The sequence below is a fragment of the Rhineura floridana genome, chromosome 5 (genome assembly GCF_030035675.1).
Source record: "Rhineura floridana isolate rRhiFlo1 chromosome 5, rRhiFlo1.hap2, whole genome shotgun sequence".
In the NCBI taxonomy this organism is placed as follows: Eukaryota; Metazoa; Chordata; class Lepidosauria; order Squamata; family Rhineuridae; genus Rhineura; species Rhineura floridana.
The window spans coordinates 97,430,616-97,453,469 of NC_084484.1; the positions used below are offsets into that span (position 1 = coordinate 97,430,616).

Below are 22,854 nucleotides of genomic sequence, written 5' to 3' on the forward strand. Positions count from 1 at the left end.
ATTTCATCAGAAAAGGTTACTACTAAATATCAGGCATATAAGGTTGTACTGATACAATTGTTTTATTGGGTCACCTTTGATACCTTAACTACATTTAAATGCAGGAGAAAATTTAGTAAATGGCAAGCATTATAGGACAGCTTTCTATTAATTTGATATGACCCACTTTTCACATTGAATGGCTTGTGGCTGCTGTTGTGGCAATATAACTGTCAGGGTCAATAATAATAGCATGCCTTCTCCATAGTTCTATTTTCAAACTAGAAGTTCCCATTTTTCTATATTGATCTGATGTGCACATAATGTATTGGACATAATTTTATTGTGTTTTACTGAATGTAACAGTATTTAGATATTGAAATTACTGTGAAATTGCAACCTGCTGTGAAATAGGGAACAATCACTGTGAAATTGCAATCGCTTTGAATGGTGTGGATGCACTAGCAAGGAGAGATAAAAATGTGTCTGTCAAATAAATAAATACATTTATTTTCTTGTATCTATTTGTAATTCTGAAATGATTTCAGGAAATAAATCTGATTTAGATAAATATTTGGGCTTTTGGAAAGAGAACTGGACATTATAGGAGTGTTTTAATGCTGCCATGTTTTCAAGTATCATGACACCATTTCATTTCTATAACTTCTTTAATCAGAAATTGTGTTGGTTACTTCTTATTGGGGGGAAAAGAGAGTGGCTTGTCATTGGGTGAAACAGGAAACAGTAATTTGATGTCAGGCATATTACTGCCAAATAGGTGAATGTCCTCATCCAAAGGTCTGCAAGAGCAGTAGGAGGGCAGTGGCTCAGTGGTAGAGCAGATGCTTTGTATGCAGAAGGTCCTAGGTTCAATCTCTGGCATCTCCAGTTAGCTTTCGCATGCCACCCCAAACTTCCTTTTTTCAGGATTCCCTGCAAAAAGAGAATGGCTGTTCAACTGGTTTAAATCTGTAGTGTTGAAGTGTTATGACTTTGGATATAGAGAGCCTATCTAACATGCTTATGAGTGGGAAAGCTGATCTCTAAGCTTGCAGTTGTTAACAGGGCATTAATAGGAAATCTCTACTGGAGGTTAATGTGTTCTTGCAATTCAGTTTGGGATGGAATAAAGTGGAGAGGCACCTGGATTGATTCCAAGTATCCTTCCCACCTCCTCCCTGCCAGCATAAGGACACTACTGATGTGCCCTCCGGAGAGTGACTGTTTTGGCATTGTGTTGTTTCTTACAGAACATTGATCCTTGAATTACCTAAGAATAAATGAAATATTTTTGGTGAAATCATATTATTCTCTAGGCGGTGAGACATATTGCTCACGTTTACAGATAGTCCTCTTCCACACCGCCCAGTTCATGGTGGTAGTCTGCACAATCACCTCATTAAGGTAAAATATTGTCCATTGTCACATATGGCTGTCATCTGGATTCACCAAAGGAAGTTAGCTGAGCTGAGAGTTTATGCTGTCACTCCTCAGCAAAAATAAGTTGATAACATAAGGTGTGGCATTTATGTCTCCAAGCTTTACATGAAGAGAAAAATAGGCATCTGGGCTGCTTTTAATTTATAGCGCTGGGCTTGCTGGATTAATATAACAAGACAGATCAAGGCTGACAGTTGAAGTAACTTCATCCTAACAGTTTATTTGACCATGAAGTAAAATGGTGTGTTACAGAAGAAATGAGACTATAGAGAAACATACAGATGAAGCCACGCAACAAGCATAATTGTTTCAGTACCTGCCAATGGAATTTTAAATAGTGGGGATTTCTGTACATGCATCTAGATTTTTTTTATATTTCTTCATTTCCTGACAGACCAGGAAGTGGTGATGGTGGGTATTGTGAGGTAGAAATTAAGATTGTGACCCAGCCTTTTTCTTCTGGAATTTCCTGAACTGAGACTGTATCGCCACGGCAGCTTTCTCTGTCTCTGGTGCATCCATGTCTATATCGAATTCCTCTTGAACTTTCTTTTGCCCATCTACACCAAGAAAACAAAACAAAACATCACAATAACTTAATACACATTTGAAAATAAAATATGAAAATAAAAGATGCAGGAGAGCCATGGGCGAAACTTTCCAGTTTTATTTTGGTTTATGGTATGTTGGGATTTATTTTGTTTTTAATTGAGATATCTTTTTAGGAAAAGCTCTGCTTTTCATTGTGTAATTTGCTTGCATGATTCAATCTAAGGACAGATTAACTGATAAGATATTTATACTTAAGTGATCTTTATAGTGTCCCTCCTTAAATACATTTTCAATTTCTTTAATTCCTCAGTTTAATTACTCAGTTGTTTTGCAAACATTTATTTACTATCATATCAACCAAGAGACTCTGCTATATACCATCCCATTTCTATGTTAGGAAGAGTAAATGGACAGGGATTTAACTCCAGTCATACCAGTTTACAACCCTCCATAAAAATGCATATACATTCGCAAGCAAGTTTTTCAAGCATAACACTAAAAAAATGCTGTTGTATTTTATAACCCAAGATTGCTCCTTGTTCTGGGATCTGGATACCATGAAGTCAATATTCAGTTCCTTTCTCTGTCTTTTGAGGGTTTTTTTTAAATTGTGAACTTCCTTGTGTGACAAGCTCTTGGAAAGAGGGTTGATACATTTTTAACTAAAGAAAGAGGCAACTCTCAATATGTGCAACTGAAATGTTAAAAGAGGGCCTGTCAGATATACAATCCAGATCATGGGCCCAGGCAAGAATGCAGAGTAATGTGAAAGATAAGTTCTTATTTATCCATTGTGTTGCATAAAAGACACATATCTCTAATTTTTCCTCTTCCTCGAATGCTTATGAAGGCATTTGTCACCAGTTACACAGCATACCATCAGGAGTGCTTTGCTAGTATCAACCTGAAGTGGGCTATCTTACCTGCCACCTGATTCTGAATGGAAGAGGGTAAGAAGGTAAGAAACCCAATCTGTTGGGCCACAAAGTGTATTTTTCCTTGATATTATGAAGCAATGCTAGAAACTGCTGTATTGTGCTTTTTTATGAAAGTCCTCCACTTTGTTTGAACTTCCAGCATTTTCTCTCCCTTTTCCTCTCTTGCAACTGTCCACATCCCTTTACTCCTAGTTTATTTCTGGCTGTTCCTTCCAGCCCATCTTTTAAAAGAGCCTCACCTTTCCTGAGAGGTTGGATGGACCCCTATAAAGTGACATAGCACATGCTCCCAATATTCTTAATCTGGTTTTGCTTACTGTTAACATGTGCCTTGCAATCCTATTCATGTTTACTCAGAAGTAATCACAATGAAATCAATGGAGCTTACTCTGAAGTAAGTGTACAGCTGGAATCCCTGACAATAGTTGTGTGTATGTGGCGGTGGTTGGAAAAGCTACATGATTCATTTTTACACAACACACTTCCAAGGGTTCTTTTGCAAGGAATTCCATGAGAGACCTTTCAGGGTCATAAAGCAACACTCATGGCATGTCACTGACACTGAATCATGAGTTTAATGAATGAATGCTGCTGTTGTGAAAAATGCCCTTTGACCAGCATATCCACAGCAGGAAGGTTCATTTTTTCCCCAAAACCTGTCAAAAGTAGGCATTTCAAGGATATACTTTTAATCAGCTCTGAGGCTGACAAGACAACCTTTGGCAACATGCAGAATGGTTTCTCCTTTTCATGTACAATGCCAAGCAGTGCCAGTCAATTTATTTTAAATGCTTCTAGGCTGCTTTTAAGGGTAAAAAAAAAATCCTCTCAAGGCAGCTTTCTATTAAAATAAAATAAAATAAAATACAACTACAACTATACAATTATTAACGAAAGCCAGCCATAAAAACAACAAACATCCAACATGCTAAAATACATTATATTATTACAACCAAACCCATCAGTACAAGAAAAAAACACCTCAAGACAAAGCAGACAAAATAAATAGGCCTTTTGGGCTTTCCTAAATACCTGAAATTCTGAATTGACAATGGTGGTTGGTGCCCTTTGGCACTGGTAGGGCAGAAGGCAAGGAGACCAGAGCCAATGATAGATAGAACCAATTCTATTTTTGTCCTTCTCCTCCTCCCTCCTGAGTTCTTCAATGGCAACACCAAGACTAAGCTGACAGGCAGTGCCAACCCATGGAAGGGTTGTAAGTAAGAAGGCAGGCAGGTAGAGGGCTTACTGAGATTGGTGAGGCAGTGACCCATTTGCGCTAATGGACCAGCCTCCACTATGAATGGGATATGTATAGGATTTCTCTGTTTGCATCCTCATGGCCTACTGATCTACTCATGAAACCCTTCACTCTAGCCTGTGCTGTGATGCAAACGATAATCTAACTGCCTTCTTCCATTCCATATCTGGACTCATACAGACATTTCACTGCCACAATTATTTCTCAAATGTTTTGCTTGTCCAAATTTGACATGTGAAAAACTATTCTCTAAGGACAAGTAAAAAATATCAGATACTGCAAAACAATATCCTGACACAGAATTCTATGTCTGCTCCAGAGGTCCAATGAAATAAAGGTTTTGTTATGCACCTGTTTTGTATGCTTGAGAAAGCTGTACATAAAAAAGCACTTTATTTAGGAAATAAACTTCTTGTTTATTCATACAATAACGACAACATCTTTAGGGATGTGAAAGCAAACTAAAACACAGATCATAGCTAAATCAGTTGACCTTATTGGGTATTTCCCTATTTCATCACCCGATCACCTCTCTTCAAATGATATAACTGTGGGAGTAATGAGCTATTCAACCTAGCTGCGGAGCAAATATGTCAGCTTTGTAATGTGCTTCTGCACAGCACAGTCAATAAAAACGGAATGGATGGATGGCAGGCAAACTCCTGAGATATGCAGCGCAAGTGTAATTACTCATTATCAAGCCTTCAGCTAATTTCTTGATTTACTTTTTAAGCTGAAGTTCAAGTGAATGATGGCAATATTCAGAAATGAAAAGCACTCACCATTCCTCTCCAGAGTAATGAATGCCAAATAATCTGTGCTTGTGTGTGTGTTCTAGGCAGCTTTCCAAAGGTTTGTTTTTGAGAAACAAAACTTGGAGGGATGAAATTACACTACCAGATCATTTGTCATTCTCAGATTTCAACTTACTGTAACTGACAGATAAAATTAACCGGTCTGCATTGGTTCAAAAACATGAGTGATGCAATACTGGAACAATGCTTTAAGCAACTGCATGAAATAAAGATTATTTGCCATCTTTTGAACCATATATTGTCCCACCCAGGCAGTTGGCACTGAGCATGTGCATAGAGTAAGTGAAGCTCCTTTGGCCAGACTGATGCAAAAGGCATAATATGAGATTCATCATATGCTGTGACTGATATTTTAGGGTGTATGCTTCAGACATGGTGTCTCTCTGCTTCTCACATTCTTCATCAAAGTTCTGTTCCAATATCAATTTTCCATAGGCTGACTGTTGTTGTGTTTGAAAATCAAGGGTGATATCCATTACAGATTGGCATTTTTTTCATAGGCCATGCATGGAAGGTGCATGGAATCCCCCCTCCCTCCCCCCATGTATAACATCTATGTAGCAATGCAGCTCTACAGGTGAATCTGTTAATGTGGGACATGATATAGTCAAAGTCAAGAGCCCATAAGTCCCATTTGTAATATGACAGAAATTTAAGCATGCATGTAACTCTCCCACTGAAATCAATAAGACATTACAGTGCTTAACTGTGGCTGGATCTGAACCTGTTATCCTTTTAAAAGAGGACTTTTTCAACTACCGAGTTAATCATGTCTCCCACTACAGGAATACTCATACAGTATTCAAGTGAGCTCTTTGGAAACATAATAGGAAAAAGTGTACTCTTTACATTGCTAAAGTAAAGAGCTCTCATGATATTAATCACTCAGACATTTAGGCACTGCAAGAAAAACTCTAAGGAAATGCTTCCAGTAGAGAAGATTTTGAGATTGGATGGCATTCATTTATTTCTGTGGGTCTATGCTTTCCAAAAGTGGGTGTCTGTGGCTGCAATCTTACTTACACCTATCCAGGAGTAAGTCCTACTGAACTCAGCTGAGTAGGCATGTACAGGACTGAGCATTTAGTGATGTAACATCCAAGTTATCAAGAGGACTGAAAAGACTCAAGTCCAGTGCAGCAATGCCCCTAGGAACTGCTCACCTGAATGCGTGAGAAGGCTCAAGAAATATACCTGGTAGACTTTACTCAAAGCATTTAATGTGACCATGCAACTTCCATAGGTGAAGGGAATTGGTGAGCAGAGCTGCTTCATATTTTCTGTTCGCATCAAGTAGAATTGTTTAGCATAACTACAAAAAAGGAAAAACCCAACTTCTTTCTGTTAAACTGCAAATTACCCTTTGATCAAAGAGATGACTGGTGTTAGTCAATCCCAATTCCCTTTTGCTTGGCCTTACTTGGACAGTGCAGCATTCTTATCTCAATGTGCAGAATTAAGGTTTGATACAGTATGATGGTTGCTATGTTATGAGATTTAGAATGTTATTTCAACCTTTTGAAATATCTGGCTAATCTTTTCTTCCCAGTTGTAATATGAGAGAGAGAGAGAGAGAGAGAGAGAGATTTTGTTTTACACATATCAGCATAAATATGAGAAAAAGTCATAAAATCAATACATAATATTACATTTTAAAGCAATCCAGAGTCCACTAGAGACATATTTATTTCCTCACCTTGAACAATTGATATGGTGACAAATGTTTAGCTTTTTAAAATGCTAATTTGGAGCAGTTTAACTAGTAGCTACTCTGGAATGACATCAAAATTTTTAATAGGGCCAGAATTATAGGCCTGAATCTTCTTACCATCACTGTATATCAATATCACAGAGTGGGGGTGAGTGGGAGAGAAACAAATACTAACAACTAGCCAGTTCCAATGTACCTCCAGTAAACTAAAAGTGCATGGATTGGATTGAAAATACCCTGGAATCTACACAAGGACATATTACATGAGGCACCAACATAGACTGGTGTTCCATTAAGACAGATGCCCTACATTTGAGGAACTGAAAGCAAACACATCAATCAGCAAACTGAAAGAATGGTAGCATTGCCTACAGGGAAATATCAAGTGAAAGTCATATTTGTGCACAATTTCCAGGATAGTGGAGAGTCGCATGATGCTCTGCCTCCATCCCCATCAGATGATGATGACAGTTTGAGAGGATCATTGTTTACCAAGGTAATTCAATTAGCTGCGAACGAAGCACTGCATATCTTCATATCTTATTTGACTGTAATCCCCTATGGATGGCACCAACCACAGTGATATGGTTTAACCATCCACGAGATCTTTTAACAGGGGTATGTAATTATATATTAACTAAACAATTACCAGGAGAGAATGGCAAACATGGCATTTCTTTGGTTTTTCATTTTACAGAGCCTTAAACTTTACATCCTGGCTTCACATCATAAGGAGACCAAAGATCTGATCCTGCTAAAACCCTTTTGAAAAGAATGGGGTGGTGTAGAAGTAAAAGATTGGACTCTACAAAACATTTACATTTTAACAGTGGGAGAAAAAAACAACAACCCCCAACAAAATATTATATTGCTGTTTTGTTTTGTCAAGGTAAAGGACAATCCATTAAAGACATAAGAACATAAGAAGAGCCTGCTGGATCAGGCCAGTGGCCCATCTAGTCCAGCATCCTGTTTACAGAAAGACTTGGTTCAGTGAGCTACAGAATGGTGGAGGCAGCAAAATATCACTGTGCCATAGCACAAGCCTAGAAAGTACTTTTCTGAAGTACCTTTGGTAGAAGATTGGCACTTTCCCAAACCCGTTAGCATTTGTGCCAGCAGAAGTGGCAAAGGATATGCTGAAGTGAACTGTACCAACACGGGTCCCAACTGCATTTTACATTTAAAGCAGTATTATCCCACTTTAAACAGTCATGGGTTCCCCCAAAGAATCCTGGGAACTGCAGTTTGTTGGGGTACTGAGTGTTGTCAGGAGCCCCTGTTGGTTTAACAATCAATCAATCCTTCTTCCCAGGGAAAGGTGCAGATGGAGCCACAATGATAAAAACTGAACAAAAAGAAGAGGTGTGTTTCACACCAAAAAGGTTGCAGTGAGCAAAGTGCAAGCCCATTTGGGCAGTTTATCTGGAGGCCTGAGAAATGGGGCAAAAATGATTGCCAGTTTAGAACATTGACCTAACTTTGATTTGGATTTGTAGTGCCATCATGCAGTGGCTTGATGGCACTGTTAAATAACAAAATCTGATCGGTTGCATGATGACATGATAGCACATGGTCTATGTGACCTATGACTGGTTGGGTTGCCTTAAGAAAAAGCGCCTTTTTAAAAAGATGTGCCGGAGATGAAGATTACAGAAAATGCTACTGTGAACAGTATGTGAAAAAAGTAAAGAAGGAGTGGGGGTTATGACACTTTTCACCTCCAGACAAGTGTTTGTTGATGAAAATTCAGCACAGTCCTCTTAGCCATGTATTCAGCGTGCCAATGAATACTGAAACTAGTCAGGTGTGATCAGCTCATAATCAAGGCAAAACTTTGGATACATGACAAGTTCTTCAGCCTCATTTGAAGTTAAAAAATCTGATGTACTCTTTTGATGTAAATCTATAAATATTGCCATTTAGTTCTATAGAGAATGAAAGGCAATCAGCATATTAATAATGCTGAACAATTATGTATTTCCTTTGGAAATTGCTATTCTATGGACTCCAAGGAAGACATAACTATAAAAAAGAAGAACCACCCTGCTGGATCCAGCTAGTTAGGAATCCTGTTTTCAGCAGTGCCTTTGAAGCTAGAGGTACCATTTAACTATCATAGGCAACTGCTGTTGATAGAGACTTCTCCTCTATAAATCTGTCCCATACCCTTTTAAAGCCACCTGAGCCAGTACCCATCACCACATCTTGTGGCAGAAAATTCCATAAGTACATAACGTGTTGTGTGAAATACTGTTGTCCATTCTGAATGTGCTGCCAGTCAGTTTCATTGGGCAACCCCAAGTTCCAATATTATGGAAGAGGGAGAGGAGGAAAACCTCTCTGCTATGATCTGTAAGCTCAAGGATGGGCAGAAGGTAGAACAAGATCTGCTTGTAGACTTTGTGTTTTAAAGAAGATCAGCAAGGATTTCTGACTCTCAGTTGTTTAACTGTGGTTTTTGTGTGGAAGGCCTGTGAGCCTGGTTTAGTTCTGGTCCTCAAAACAATCCCTAAACTCAACATTCTTTAATTCTAAGTGTATTTCTTTTGCACACGGCTCCAGTTGACGGATCTCAGGATTGTAGCAGATCCTGCAAGCCTGAAGTCTGCCCATCCCTGCTGTCGCTGATACTCACCAGGCATGGAAGCAGGGTTAGCAAGACAGCAAGGAAAGCTGGTGGTTGCAGCACTTTGGACAGCTCCTAGTGAGCAACTTCCTCCAATGAAGGCTGGAGACGGGCTGAGGCTTTACAAATCTCTACATCAAGTTCTAAGGTCTGCCCTCTTGCTTGAAGAATGGCAGCACCCTGGCCTAAAAGCAGGTATTTCCTCCCCTCCCTGTAGTCTCCTGCTTGGCACTCTCCCAGCAGGGCTGGGCAGGAGCAATAATGCAGAGGCTCAGACCAGGTGCCCAGTCCAGAGATACAGCATCACAGAGTTGGGAGGGGCCTATAAGGCCATTGAGTCCAACCCTCTTCTCAAGGCAGGAATCCAAATTAAAGCAACCTTGAAATGTCAGGATCATGCCACTCTCCATTTACTTTATCCATACCATAATTAATTTTATAAAGCTTTTCTGTGTGCCTTGTTTGTCATCTTTTTTTCTAAAATAAAAAGCTCCAAATTTTAGCCTTTCCTCTGTGGGAAGGTGCTAGGAACCCTTGATAATTTTCATTGCCCTTTTCCCTACTCTGCCATATCATTTTTTGAGGTGGGGCAACCAGAACTTCACTATGTCCAGTAGTTCACTAGCTTCAGTGATTATCTATTTGATTCCAAGGTGCTGGCTTTGTTCTTTAAAACCCTAAATGGCCTGGGACAAGAATATTACAAGAATTGCCTCCTCACCATGATCACTGCCATGAGCCTGCCTGAGAACTCCAGCCTAGCTCAGAGGACTCTTTAGGGTTCCTCTCCCTGCCATCACAGGCATGGCAGGTGAGTGCCTGGAACAGGACTTTTTCGTTGTCAAGCGCAAGATTTTGATGTGGCCTTCCAAAATAGGTTCTCCTCACCCCATTACAACCACTTTTAGGCAGGCTGTTAAGATGCTTTTATTTTGGTGGGTTTTTTTTTCCAGTGCTGCATTCTTAGTGAAAAGAATAAATATGTTGCTACTATTTTAATCTGTTGTTTTAGTCTGTTCAGGGCAAGTATGTTTTCAGTGCTACATTATGTATTTGTCATATCTAGTTTTTAACATCTGTTGTCAGCCACAATGTATTCCCAAGGAGGATAGGACAGAAAATAATAAAGAACAATAAAGAAGTGAGCACCTTATTCCAAATGTAGCTGTGCCATCTAGATTGACATAAATGCAATACAAGACTTGCTATTTCATTTGCACCCCCTTTCCTTGTAAACTTAGCATAGTGTTTGCTTTTTACATTGTCAATGCACACTGTCAATGTTTTCATTGAGCTCTTTGTTCTATTTTAGGGAAAGACAGCTGGCAGGGAGGGCGGGGAAGCAGTGGACGGGGTTGTGAGCCCCTTTTCTAGTTTGGCCCAGATCATGGGAGAGGGCTAAGCCAAGCGAGAAACTGCCTCAATCAATTTTAGCAAGGGGGCTTATTTCAAATACTCTATCCTTAGTGCAAGGATAATTTGCTGCCAGTTTGAAAATCCGATTGCTCCCAATTCTACTGTCAGACAAACCCACCCGGGCAATTTCTTCCTTCTCCAGTTTGGGCCAACATTTAAAGTGATCCTTGAAACTTTTCTTGTCCTATTTTGGTCATGCTTATGTTTAATACCCAAGCCCATGTCCAACATTACTTTCACTTCATTCTCTAGCATTTTTTGAAGCCAAATAAAGGGAAAAATTAAATTAGCATTACATTTACAAAGTGCAATATGGATAGCCTTGCCCTGCCTATATCATGGGGAGAGGGTGAGAAGGATGTGTTAAACAGGACCGGATTTTAAATGCATTACATGGAGATTAATGTACATAGAGCTGTGTGGAGAAAATGTTTTATTTAATTTTTTTTAAAAAAAACAACCCTTTTAGTTAGCCATAAATCAACATTGGCCAGCATTTTAAAAGGTGCTTCTTACCATGGATCAAATCCAAGGCCCATTAAAGGAAACAATCTATCCCACTACAAAAGATGTTATTTAAGGAGCAATACTGAAAAAGCAGAAGAAGACAGTAACAAAGATAATGTAGGAAGCCCTGGAACAGCCTCCATGTGACAACTTACTTCCACTACAGCCATAACATTCAGTGCTGGTCATTGTGTCATTCTGGTTCCAGGCACAGAGTTTATACACCAGCTTCAGCTTCCTCCTGGGGCCATGCACGTTCTTTGCCAGGTATGGTCAGTGCTACACATTGTGGTTGTGGCTGGGATAAGTCATTGTATGGTAGCCTTTTTGGCTGAGGGGGGCAACCTGTGGGCACATGCGGGTGAATGGCAAGGAGAGAAAAGGGGGCAGCAGAAAGAGAGAACATACAAGTGGCAAAGGACAGAGAGAAGAGGTGGCACACCCACTTTTTGTCCTTGGCCCCACTCATACATATGCCCCCTAATACATTATCCCTGAGGGAATGTGGCCCTTAAGAGAAAAAAGGCTCCCCACCCTTTCAGTGTGGCATCTCTGTGTGAAGATGGAAATGTGTGCTCTGAGCACATGCAAAAAAAGGCACAATGGTGCAAATCTCAGCTGTTGAACTTATTCCTGCTCTTGACAGAATTGCCTCTGCAGCAGACTTGCAAACAAACTCTCGCCTGAGGTGGGCGGAGAAGATTGTGTTCATTTGAGCAAGCACTCCCCCTGGAGCCTCTGACTTGCAACTTTTCTAAAGAGAGAGGGTAGTCGGTTAAACAATTACAAAAGGAACTTAATAGAATTCTTAGGAGGCACATTTTCCTTGTGAGGTGAAGCCTACCATTTTATCTCTTTTTAAAATATAGGTTGTGCCTGATCTTTGCCATCATCATCATAGAACCTGCCCTACACCCGTGTTTCTAATGTCATGATTACAGCTTTCAAATGGCTGGGACAAATTATTGTTTTGCTCTTTAAAAGAAAAGTTAGGCAGAATGTATTGGTTTTTTAAATAAAAGGTATGTTGGGTTTTGCCATCTAGCAGCAGGCAAAGATTTCTGCTTCTTGTTTTCTTTTGGGGGAGGAGGTATCGCTTTACCATACTGCCTACTCCAGAGTAAACACTCCTTTTTTTCAATTAGCCTGTATCCTAGTATATGGCAAATAATGAAGATCTGTGCTCTAAGGCATGTAGTTACTGTTAAAGAGATCCTCCCCCCAGTTTTATGAAGGAGAGTTGTGCTAAATTTGAAAATACTCAAGACTCTTCTTACTACTACCATTATTGGCTACATTTAAAGTGCTGCTCATGCTATGATGATAAGCAGTTGTTCTTTTAAAAAGGAAGGAGGGGTTGCGGAACCTTTGTTCTAAAAGCAGTGGATTGGCTACACAAAGTTAACATGTTTTTCTTTTACTTCTGCCCTGTATTTCTTACATTTTCACCTCGGATTTGCCATGATAATCAAGATAAAGATTCCAATAAAGGAAAAAGTAAATTTAATTTACTCCCCTCCCCAAGCAGCAGCAGACAACCCTCACATACCTGCGTGCACAAATATTTATTGTAAAGCACAAGGGAGGGAAACAATGACAATTAATAGGTTCTCTGCAAGACCAGCACATGAATCAAAAAGGGCACTGTGTCCTTAGCTGCCTGCTCATTAGTTATAGAGAGTTGTTACACTGCTGGGCCAAAGCTAGAAGTCAATACTCAAGCTCTGTGGGATTTCTCTTGCCTGCCTTTTTATCTGTGGTTATTGAGTGAGCACTGATGGTATAGTATAATGTAATTTTCCAAGCCTTTTTAATCAGCCGAGATTCATGAACAAGGTCAGGTACCATACCAAAGGCTCCACACAGCATTTTCTTCAGCTGAAATGTAAAATATATTCGTGCTGAGCCAAACATTCTCCAGAGTTACTTTTCTTTTGGCTTGAAAATAGTGATTCTGGAGGGTGGGCAACCCCAAATCTTGCACTCTGTGTTTTTCACAGCAATTGCTACTACTGACAGTAATGTTTTCCACTTTTGCTGGTGCTTTTTTTTATTCCTGCTTTTTTCTTTGTTCCATTCCTCTCAGAGTGATCCCAGTCAATCAAAATCATGTATCAGACATGATAGTAACAACCCCCTGTAGCCAATCAGATTTAGGTATTTGCTGAAGACAGGAGGAAAAAATTAATCCTATTTAGAGTGAGGGCAATGCTTACTCTACAGGTCACATGAGTGATCCTCACCAGTCAGGAATAATTTTGGCTCAGTCTGCAACTATGTGATCTTGTACAGGTTAGGGATGGGGCAGAGTCGCACTTCTAGCAGAATCTGGGTTGGAACCATGGCACCCTGTGGGGATGGAAGAACTTTCAGAGCAGGTCCCAGATCTCCCTGTTTCTGGTAGGTTTCAGATCTGCTCTGGAAATAAAGAGGCCTCTGGTGCAGGGAAGAGCAGCTATTTTGTCTTCCCTGGATGTCTTGGGGTATGTGAGACAAGGGTCTACTATACTGCCCCTCAGCCTGCTCTGGACCCCCTTGAATCCCAATCCAGCAAAAGGACAGTGTTTATCAATCCCTTACTTCACCAGAGATCTTCAGTGCAGTGAACTGTGGAAGGCATTCTGGCTTCTATGTTCAGCTGCTGAGTTTTGGCAGAGCAGACTTCATTCCGCTCTCTGCCAAAGCTCTGCAAAGTGGAACAGGGCAATTCCACCCTTCTCATATATCCATAGATTTCCCTGCCCCCTTGCACATTTCAACCTGGTACCTCCTTCAAGCGCTTTTAAAAATTGAGTTGTCAGGAATGTGAACATATGGATTAAACTAAAGTTTTGACAATTGCAATTAAAATGCAGTAAGCCTAGTGTCAGCTTGATATGGAAATCTAATTGCGTTCAGGGAATGAGGATTTCCCTCTTGGCTGAACAATACCTACTCAATAAATTAACATCTCAGTTAAAAAAAAATATGAAGAGAAACCACAGATAAAATGGTTCAGAGGGAAAACATAGGCAAATTACCTCTTAGATAGGTCCTAAGGGCTCCTTTACATATTATATCTATAGGTATATTTATAACATTCTTTGCATATGCCTGTAAACATCATGCACAAACATGACACGTGTATTATCCAGGTACAATAATCAGACACTGGACTTGGCTAAAGTTCCTCAATCACTGTACAATGAATGGCAGACATGGTGCTCCAGTCTTGTAATTTGTGAAGGAGTCCTCAGATTTGTTCCACTAGCAAAACATAGCTCAATGCTGTGAGCTAACTGGTACAGGTTTCCAAGGCTCCATGCTTCTGGAAGAATGTGAGGAAGGAGACTATGGCTCCATCTGCACTATACATTCAAAGCATACCACTTTAAACAATCATGGCTTCCCGCCAAGAATCCTGGGAACAGCAGTTTAAGGGTGCTGAGAGTTGTTAGGAAACCCCTACTCCCCTCCCACAGCTACAATTCCCAGAGTGATTTACCAATCTCTTTCTCTTCCCTGGGAAGGGAATAGGGGTCTCCTAACAACTTGTTTGGAACAAAAGTTCCACAGAGTGAGACACTGGATAATTCAAGACAAGTTGAGGGGAGGTATAAGAGCTGAGAACAGCTTTGGTGGATAGGCAGGTGGATGGCTACAAGGAAGATATTTGGGGGCCTGGACTAGAAGCACTGCAAGTGATCATACTGTATATCATTTGGAAGCACAATGTTCCTTCTATATATATATATGAAGCTAATTATCTTTTGTAAGCTGCTTTTGGTGGGCTTTGCTCTGAAACTGAGATATATGTACTTTTAATTATTTGTCTATGTGTCTTTTGGTCCAAAACTCCAGCCTTCAACTGTTGGTCTGGTAGAGATGTGTAAATGATATACTGCAGCTATCCAAGCTTTTGCATGGGAACCTCAAATTTCCAAAGCTATATTTGTTCCAAAGCTGTATCAATAGTTGTTAGTGCTCTGCCAAAAATTCTTCTGCATTTCCCCCAACAATTCTCTAGCAATGTATGAGAAACGAACTTGCATTCAAAAATTAGGAAAAAGGAGAGAAAATATCAGTGAAATTATCATGGGTGTAGAGTACAGAGTGTTATTCATTCTTATTTTATTTTTGAGGTGACCAAAGGATGTTTGTATCATTCCTTGCATTCTACAAATACTCTTTCCAATGGTCTGCAACCTTCCTGGGTGCCTGCATTTCATGAAAATCCCATGATGTCCTCAGCTGGACATCATGAACAGTACAGGAAGGTTGGGGGGCTGCCTACTATGCACCAGACAGATGCGCTTTGCATATATATGGGGTTTTTTTTACTTTTAAAGAAATCAGTGCAGAAATATTTTCAAAGGCAAAAGGACTTCCCTCAAAAACAAAATCAGTGGCTGCACCTGTCTCAGGCACTTGGTAGCCAGCATCCTTGCCTTCCCCTCCTTCAGTTAAAACTTAAGGAAGATGCCATGCAGTAACTTCTCCCATGAGGCCTTTTCAGTTCAGGGAGCGCAGGCAGATGGGGAGGCTGCAAAGCACTGGAGAAATGTGTAATGGAAAAGAAACACACACAGCACAATAATAAGGTAAGCTCCATCCCATCCCCACAAAAGTTATAAAGAAATGTAAAACAAATTCTAAAGTGTCCTGAGAAAGAAGCAGAAAAAATAAATTTTTGAGAAATCGGAGGACAGGTTTTGACACAAAACTCATACATGTGCAACATAGTGCATGTGTAACAGGCTCACTGATGGCAAATGCAGTGATAACTTTGTGCTATATGAGTGATTGGTTGCCATTCAGTTGTATGAGGAAAAGTGAAGTGCTTTTTCTAGGGATACACGTGCACTGAAGAGAAAACCTACCCTCCATTCTATCACAGGGTAGCTCAGGGGCTCCACGGTGTGTGTGTGTGTTGGACTGTGTTTCCAATACCTGCTTTGAGACAGAGAGCACGTAGATACATTGCAACCCAGGAGTCCAGGCAGTACAGATCCTTTCTCCACACAAACACCATCCATTAAAACAATGGGAATTTTGCTATTAAACAGCAAATTGGAAGTCTCTTCTTAAGCAAGCTGGTTTCCAGAATCTCTTCTTATTGTGCATTTCTTAGTCTTCAAGCCTGATAACCTTTTCTGAAATGTTTTTCATGTGAGTTTAAGCTCTGACCAGACATTTTGAATTCAGCCTGGATTTATGAGCATGCCAGATTTGTCACTAAAACTGATCGGCCAGCCTCACTCAGCTGAAAGCCTGATGGTGAGACCGTTCCTTAGAGTAGACCATGTTTATCTATTCCAGTGGCTTTCAGACTTCCTACCCTCAGGAAACATTTTCCACATCCATTTGTCTGCCAAGGAACCCCTGAGTGTGTGCTGCCAACTCCTTGTTAGCATGTTGTTAGTCATTTTAAAGCATATTCTAGAGCAGTGTTCTTTGATCTTGTGTCCGCAGATGTTGCTGGACTACAGCTCCCATCAGGCCTGACCATTGGCTAAGCTGGCAGGGAATTATGGGAGCTGTAGTCCCCCAATATCTGGGGACCCAAGACTGAAGAATATTGTTCTAGAGCACATTCTTCAGTTTATCTTGGCTGGGCCCTAGCTGTTACCTACAGAATGTTCTAGAACCTGCTAGGCTTGGGTGACAATTTTGATTCAGTTCGCATTTCAAGCAGAATTTATCAAATTTGCACTTTCTAAAGCAATATGAGAACTGAAACACAAGCATCCTTGGAAATTCGCATTTATTAGAATTTTGGGATGCAGTTTGCCAACTAAATATTTATAAAAATGCATATATTAGGGGAAAGTTTGCATAAAATGAATATATGATTGAAAATAACATGCAAAAAGGCATGACGAGAAACGGCTTGCAAAATGTGTACCTTTGTCAAAACTGCCTACAAAAAGGTATCTGGAGAAATTCACACTAAAATGGTGGAGAATTTTCATGTGATTTTTTTTTTTTAAAAATTGCAGATTGCTGCAGAAATGTAGAGAACTGAATTTAACATTAGAAAAGTGAGACACTGAGAGAACCAAAATAGACAGATCTTTCCATCCCTAGAACCTGCCAAAATAACCCTCTCAATGGCTGCAGATTACATGGGCATATCACTAATTGAGGAAAGGTCTTTTTTATGCAACCTGTCCATCACTATCAATCTTCTTACAAAGGAGGCCTTGACAAGCTGATATCCTGCAGTTTCTACAACTATAGAGCTGATTCAGATACGTACTAGAGTAACAGATCTCTTTGTTTTGTGAATCAAACACATCCCTTTCCCCCCTGACATGTAGGACAGAGGCTCATATGTGCAAGCTCAATTTGCATTTTCCCCTCTCCCTTCATACAAGGGGAGGGGAAAATCAAGCCTCCAAATCAACCGTTGCCTGGCCGCGACAATGGACTGGATGAGAACTAACAAACTGAGGCTCAATCCTGACAAGACCGAGATGCTGTTGGTGGATGGTTTCCCTGATCGGATGGTGGATATATATCCTGTTCTGGATGGGGTTACACTCCCCCTAAAGGAGCAGGTTCGTAGTTTGGGAGTTGTTTTAGACTCTTCCCTCTCACTTGAGGCTCATGTAGCCTCGGTGGCACGGAATGCGTTCTACCAACTTCGGTTGGTAGCCCAACTACGTCCCTATTTGAGTAAGGAGGACCTCACTTCAGTGGTACATGCTCTGGTAACCTCGCGTTTGGACTACTGCAACGCGCTCTATGTAGGGCTACCTTTGAAGACAGTTCGGAAGCTTCAGCTAGTGCAAAATGCGGCGGCCAGATTGCTAACAAGGACCAAGCGGTCCGAGCATATAACACCTGTTCTGGCTCGCCTGCACTGGCTTCCAATATGCTTCCGGGCCAGATTCAAATTGTTGGTATTAACCTATAAAGCCTTATACGGCGCAGGACCACGATACCTGTTGGATCGCCTCTCCCGATATGAACCCGCCCATACACTACAGTCTACTACGAAGGCCCTCCTCCGGGTTCCGACTCATAGGGAGGCCCAGAGGGTGGCGACAAGATCTAGGGCCTTCTCAGTGGTGGCCCCCGAAGATTTTGTACTTTTTATATGCTCTGTTGTATTACTGTGTAATTTTATTGTATTTTTTGTTGTTCACCGCCCAGAGAGCTATTGCTAGTCGGGCGGTATATAAGTTTAATAAATAATAATAATAATAAATATATGGGTGTCAGTGTTACTAGGTGCACTAGGCGCATAATGAAGAGGAGGGGAAGAGCATGGCCCATCACGAAGACTGGCGAAGATTTCTACACCAAGAATTGAACAAACTAGGCCACATCCGTCATATCACAGCTGCACTCTCTTTTGCCTTTCTCTGCCTCACTTCAAAGCTTAATATGTCCTGTGCCTTTAGAAAGGCGGAAGTCTAGTTAAGGGACAGAAAATATACTCTGGGCCAGTGTAAGCTGGGGGGGGGGGATATTTTGTATTGTATTGTCCAGAGCTAAACTAGAATTGTGTTCTCTGGATTCCAGCCTGAAACAAGAGATACTTCATTGAGTTAGGACTGAATACTGAGTGAACCAGCATTGAAATTTGTGTTTGTTTCTCTACCTCCTCCAAAACCCCATTTTCCTTTCTTTTCAGTATTTGTGAAACAAATGGAGGCTGCATTCTCCTGACCCTAATCCCCCTCTCCAGAATATTGTAAACTGCTAGGGCCTGCAGTATGTCACCCCCTCTCCTCACCTCAACTGACACCCTCAACATTTCATGCCTCAGTTTCCCCCCAACCTTCTACAGGTCCTGAGGGGCACTGAGAATTAGTCCTCATCAGGCTATTTGGGTTTTTTAAATTTCCCCCTCCCCTTTTTCAATACAGTTTACAAACTAATATACTAGAGGGCCTTCTCGGTCGTGGCCCCCACCCTCTGGAACTTGCTTCCTTTTGACCTTCGACATGTGTCCTCCCTGATGGCTTTTCATCGAGCCTTAAAGACCTTGTTATTCAGGCAGGCCTATGGGATTTTTGGGGTGGGTTAGGCTATTACTAACAGGTGGTTTACTGTTGTATGAATATGTTTTAAATTGTGTTTTATATTGTGTAAGTCGCCCAGAGTGTCTGTTAAGTCAGACAGATGGGCGACTAACAAATAAATTTTTATTATTATTTATTTATTATTATTATTATTCTGCATATCTGAGAGGGGGCCTCTAGTGTGCAACAGCCATTACTTTGGGTAACTCCATTCTACTTCCAAACTGCTAGGCACTGAACCATCAAAATCTGACAAAATGTGGCATTTACTCTTTTAAAGATACATCTCTGGTCCTTCTCCATTGGGCTGTTACCCTTGTCTCACTGCAGTAACATCTGTACATAGGAAGCTGCCTTATACTGAGTCAGATCATTTTTCCATCTAGCTCACTACGTAGGCTCAGTGTAGGCAGCAGCTCTCTGGGGTCTCAGGCAGGGGTCTGCCCCATCCCCATCTGAAAATGCTGAGGACTGGACCTGGGACATTTTGAATGCAAAGCATGTGCTCTACCACAGAGCCATGGCCCTTTCCATAAGAAGGGATCAGAAGGGCTGGGTGATTGGTGCAGTTATTGGCCATATTGATGTCATACTTTCTGTAGAGCCCAGTGATTTTAACAAGGAAGGGAACAATGCGAGACATCCACCTCATCTGATTCTCACAATCTTGCCTAAACAAAGGAGAATCATATTTATGCATTTATTGCATTATGTCCTGATCTTTAATATAAAATATTCCAGGGCAGTCTGAAGAAATTAAGATTTTAAAAAGCAACAAGCAGAGGCCATGGTGTTGCTTGTGATTTATTTCCTCCCAACAGCACAAATGGCAGCAAACTATCTGGACCCTATCAAAAATCATTGGATGCTTAGATTTGTCTTTGGTGAGTATAGTACAGATAATTTAATAACCCCCACAAACAGAGGGGTGCATAAGCCATTAGACTGGTTGACCCCAAACTTTCAGTGCCAGCTGTTGTTTTTTTAAGAAATTAAAAATGTGTCTTCATTTGACTTCATTTAATATACACAGACAAACACACATGTGTATGTATTTTCTCAATAAGCTCCTGGAACAACAGGCAGTCAAGCATCTTCCTACCTATTCTTTCAACCAGTGCTCTTTGGGCAAGGAAGTTGTTTCTGGGATTCACCCTTGTCTGTCAACCATAGCTTCACCAGGCAGTCCTGGAGAATACTCCATCTCTCCCTCAGGATGATGCTACAGCCCAAACATTGGCAACGAGAAGGGGAGCAATGCATTATGGGATAGTCTCACTCTAGAAACACAGACCATTCCTACATGGGAGCTTAATTTTGCAAAGCACCCTTCTGCCCTTCATGGTCCACTATGCTGGCCCACAGTTTGGGAATCACCACATTAGATAGAATAGTGTGCATGGATCTGATTTGGGTTAAACTAGCATATCTTCACACTCTTTCCCAATCCCCACCCACCCAACCAGAGTTGGTTTAGTAGTGTCTTAACTCTAAAAAAAGTCTCACTAATACATGTTAAAGAGAGCATTCACAAAGTGTATTCATTTGCATTCACCAGTCTATATTAAACTCACTGCTCCAGTTGATGTGATTTGCTTCCCCGTGTAGAAACGCCCCTGGGCACTGAAATGCCATTAGTGCTCTTGAAAATCCCTTTATTAGGCTGAGCTGTTCTCTGGTGAATCTGAATTCATTCGCAGGCAGCAGCTGGAAAATTTGGATTTGATAGGAGAGGGAGAGCAGGAAGCCTTGGCCCTGACAAAATGTCAGCAGGTTTGTGAAGAAAGAAACTGGAGCAGGTGGAGGGGAGGGGAGATCTTATACCACTGGGAGAGTGAGATGTTGCAGGGGATCAAATGTGCTTGAAAAGGGAAACCATGAAATTTTGTAGGACTGAGGTACAACACAGAAGTAGAACAGGAAGAACCCCACTGAAGAGAGAGGAGAACAGGAAACCCTGATCTATAGTGAAAATTAGTTAGAAAATGAATGACTTAATTCAAACTGAAATACTACAGGAGTCTCTGGGGCAGGAAGATTACACAGCTGAAGCATATGAGAGGTGTAACCAAACCCTGTCATGATTTCCACTAAGAATTTTCAGTATGTGTCCTCTAGGTAGGCTTCAGAGTGAACAAATCAGAACCAAGATTGGGCTGGAGACTTTGCTTGCCTTCTTCAGGACATAGGTCAGGGGCACAAGATCTCGTGTTCATTCCCTGGCATCTCCAGTTCTTAAAAAAAGAATCAGGTAGCAGGTGACCTGAAAGACGTGTGTCTAAGACCCTGGAGAGGTATTGCCATCAGTTAGATGGATAAACAGCTGGATCTGGTATATGAGGGGAGGGGAATCTCTGGCCTTCCAAATGTTGCTAGACTCCTGGCCATTGGCCATGGTTACTGGGGCTGATGGGAGTTTAGAGTCCAACAACATCTAGTGGGCCACTGGCTTCTCATCATTATGGCACGAGGCAGCATCCTACATTTTCTCCCTTGGAGTATGACAGTTGAAGGGGCGGGGAGGTTAAGTACTTTGCAATCTACTTTGCATCAAAACTACATGTGTCAAATTGTAAAGAATTGTTACTATATTGTAAACAACTATTTCAACCCAATCTCTTTCTCCTGAAAGTGCAGCTTCACTCAGCAGAGAGCGGGGGCCAATCACAGCTCCCTGGCAAGTGTGCCTCCATGGTACATGGCTGCAAACATGGATCTGTTACATTCCCACATGACATTTCTTATAAACCTCTTATTTTGTGAAAACTGCAGAAAGGTTTTTTTTAACAATCAAAGCATATAAATTTCATTAAATAAATAATTTTAGATGTACACTTAAAATCTCACATACATATTCCTAAAAAATAAGTAGAATAAAATAATGTGTGAATTGTACCTGAGAATAAGATAGGTCTGATGTAGAATTTTATATTTGTTTCATAAGTGGACAATGGCTAATTCAAATCTGAGCTGTGTCCCTGAATTCCAAAGGTTTGCAGTTTCTTGGTGTATCTTTATTTATTTATTACATTTATACCCCACCTTTCTTTTCATGATTGAAACCCAAGGCAGCTTACATATGGTTCCCAGGCGGTCTCCCATCCAGGCACTGACCACACCTGAAGCTGCTTAGCTTCAGCAGGGTGCTGGCCTCATGTGCCTTCAGACCATAGCCTGGGTAGATGCAAACTGTTGAATAAATCATAGTAATGAAACATAAAATAATCTAATTTTGAAAATGCAGTACAGTATATCAACTATATTTTCCTGAAAGGGCGGGGGGAAATCAGATCTTGAAACTTAAAGGACAAAGCATCTTTGCTTTGTCTGACGAGAGCCACGTATAATAAGGTTTCCGCTTTTGGCAAAGTTGGTCAATTGTAAATCATCTCATGATGGTAAGACAGGATTGCTTAGTGGGGCCCTTGGGTACCAGCCTGCCCTGGGGCACTCCGCTCCCCCTCTGCGATCCACAGAACTTAAGCATCCACGGACTGCAAGACAGGAGCTTCCGAGCCACCCGCCATCCCCCTGCTAGACCCATGCTTCACCTACCTTTCCGTTGGTTTTTGTGGCGCGCACAGGTTTGCCATC

The 22,854-nt window shown here is 41.0% G+C and overlaps 1 protein-coding gene across 1 annotated transcript in view; it reads right to left on the minus strand.

The window, feature by feature from the left end:
• Positions 1-1,242: 1,242 nt before the first annotated feature.
• Positions 1,243-22,854, minus strand: part of PCP4 (Purkinje cell protein 4) — a 72,383-nt gene continuing 50,771 nt past the window's right edge. The window contains exon 3 of the mRNA XM_061629465.1: positions 1,243-1,979. Coding sequence (XP_061485449.1) covers positions 1,852-1,979 — 128 coding nt within the window. The 3' untranslated portion in view covers positions 1,243-1,851. The remainder of the gene's footprint in view (positions 1,980-22,854) is intronic.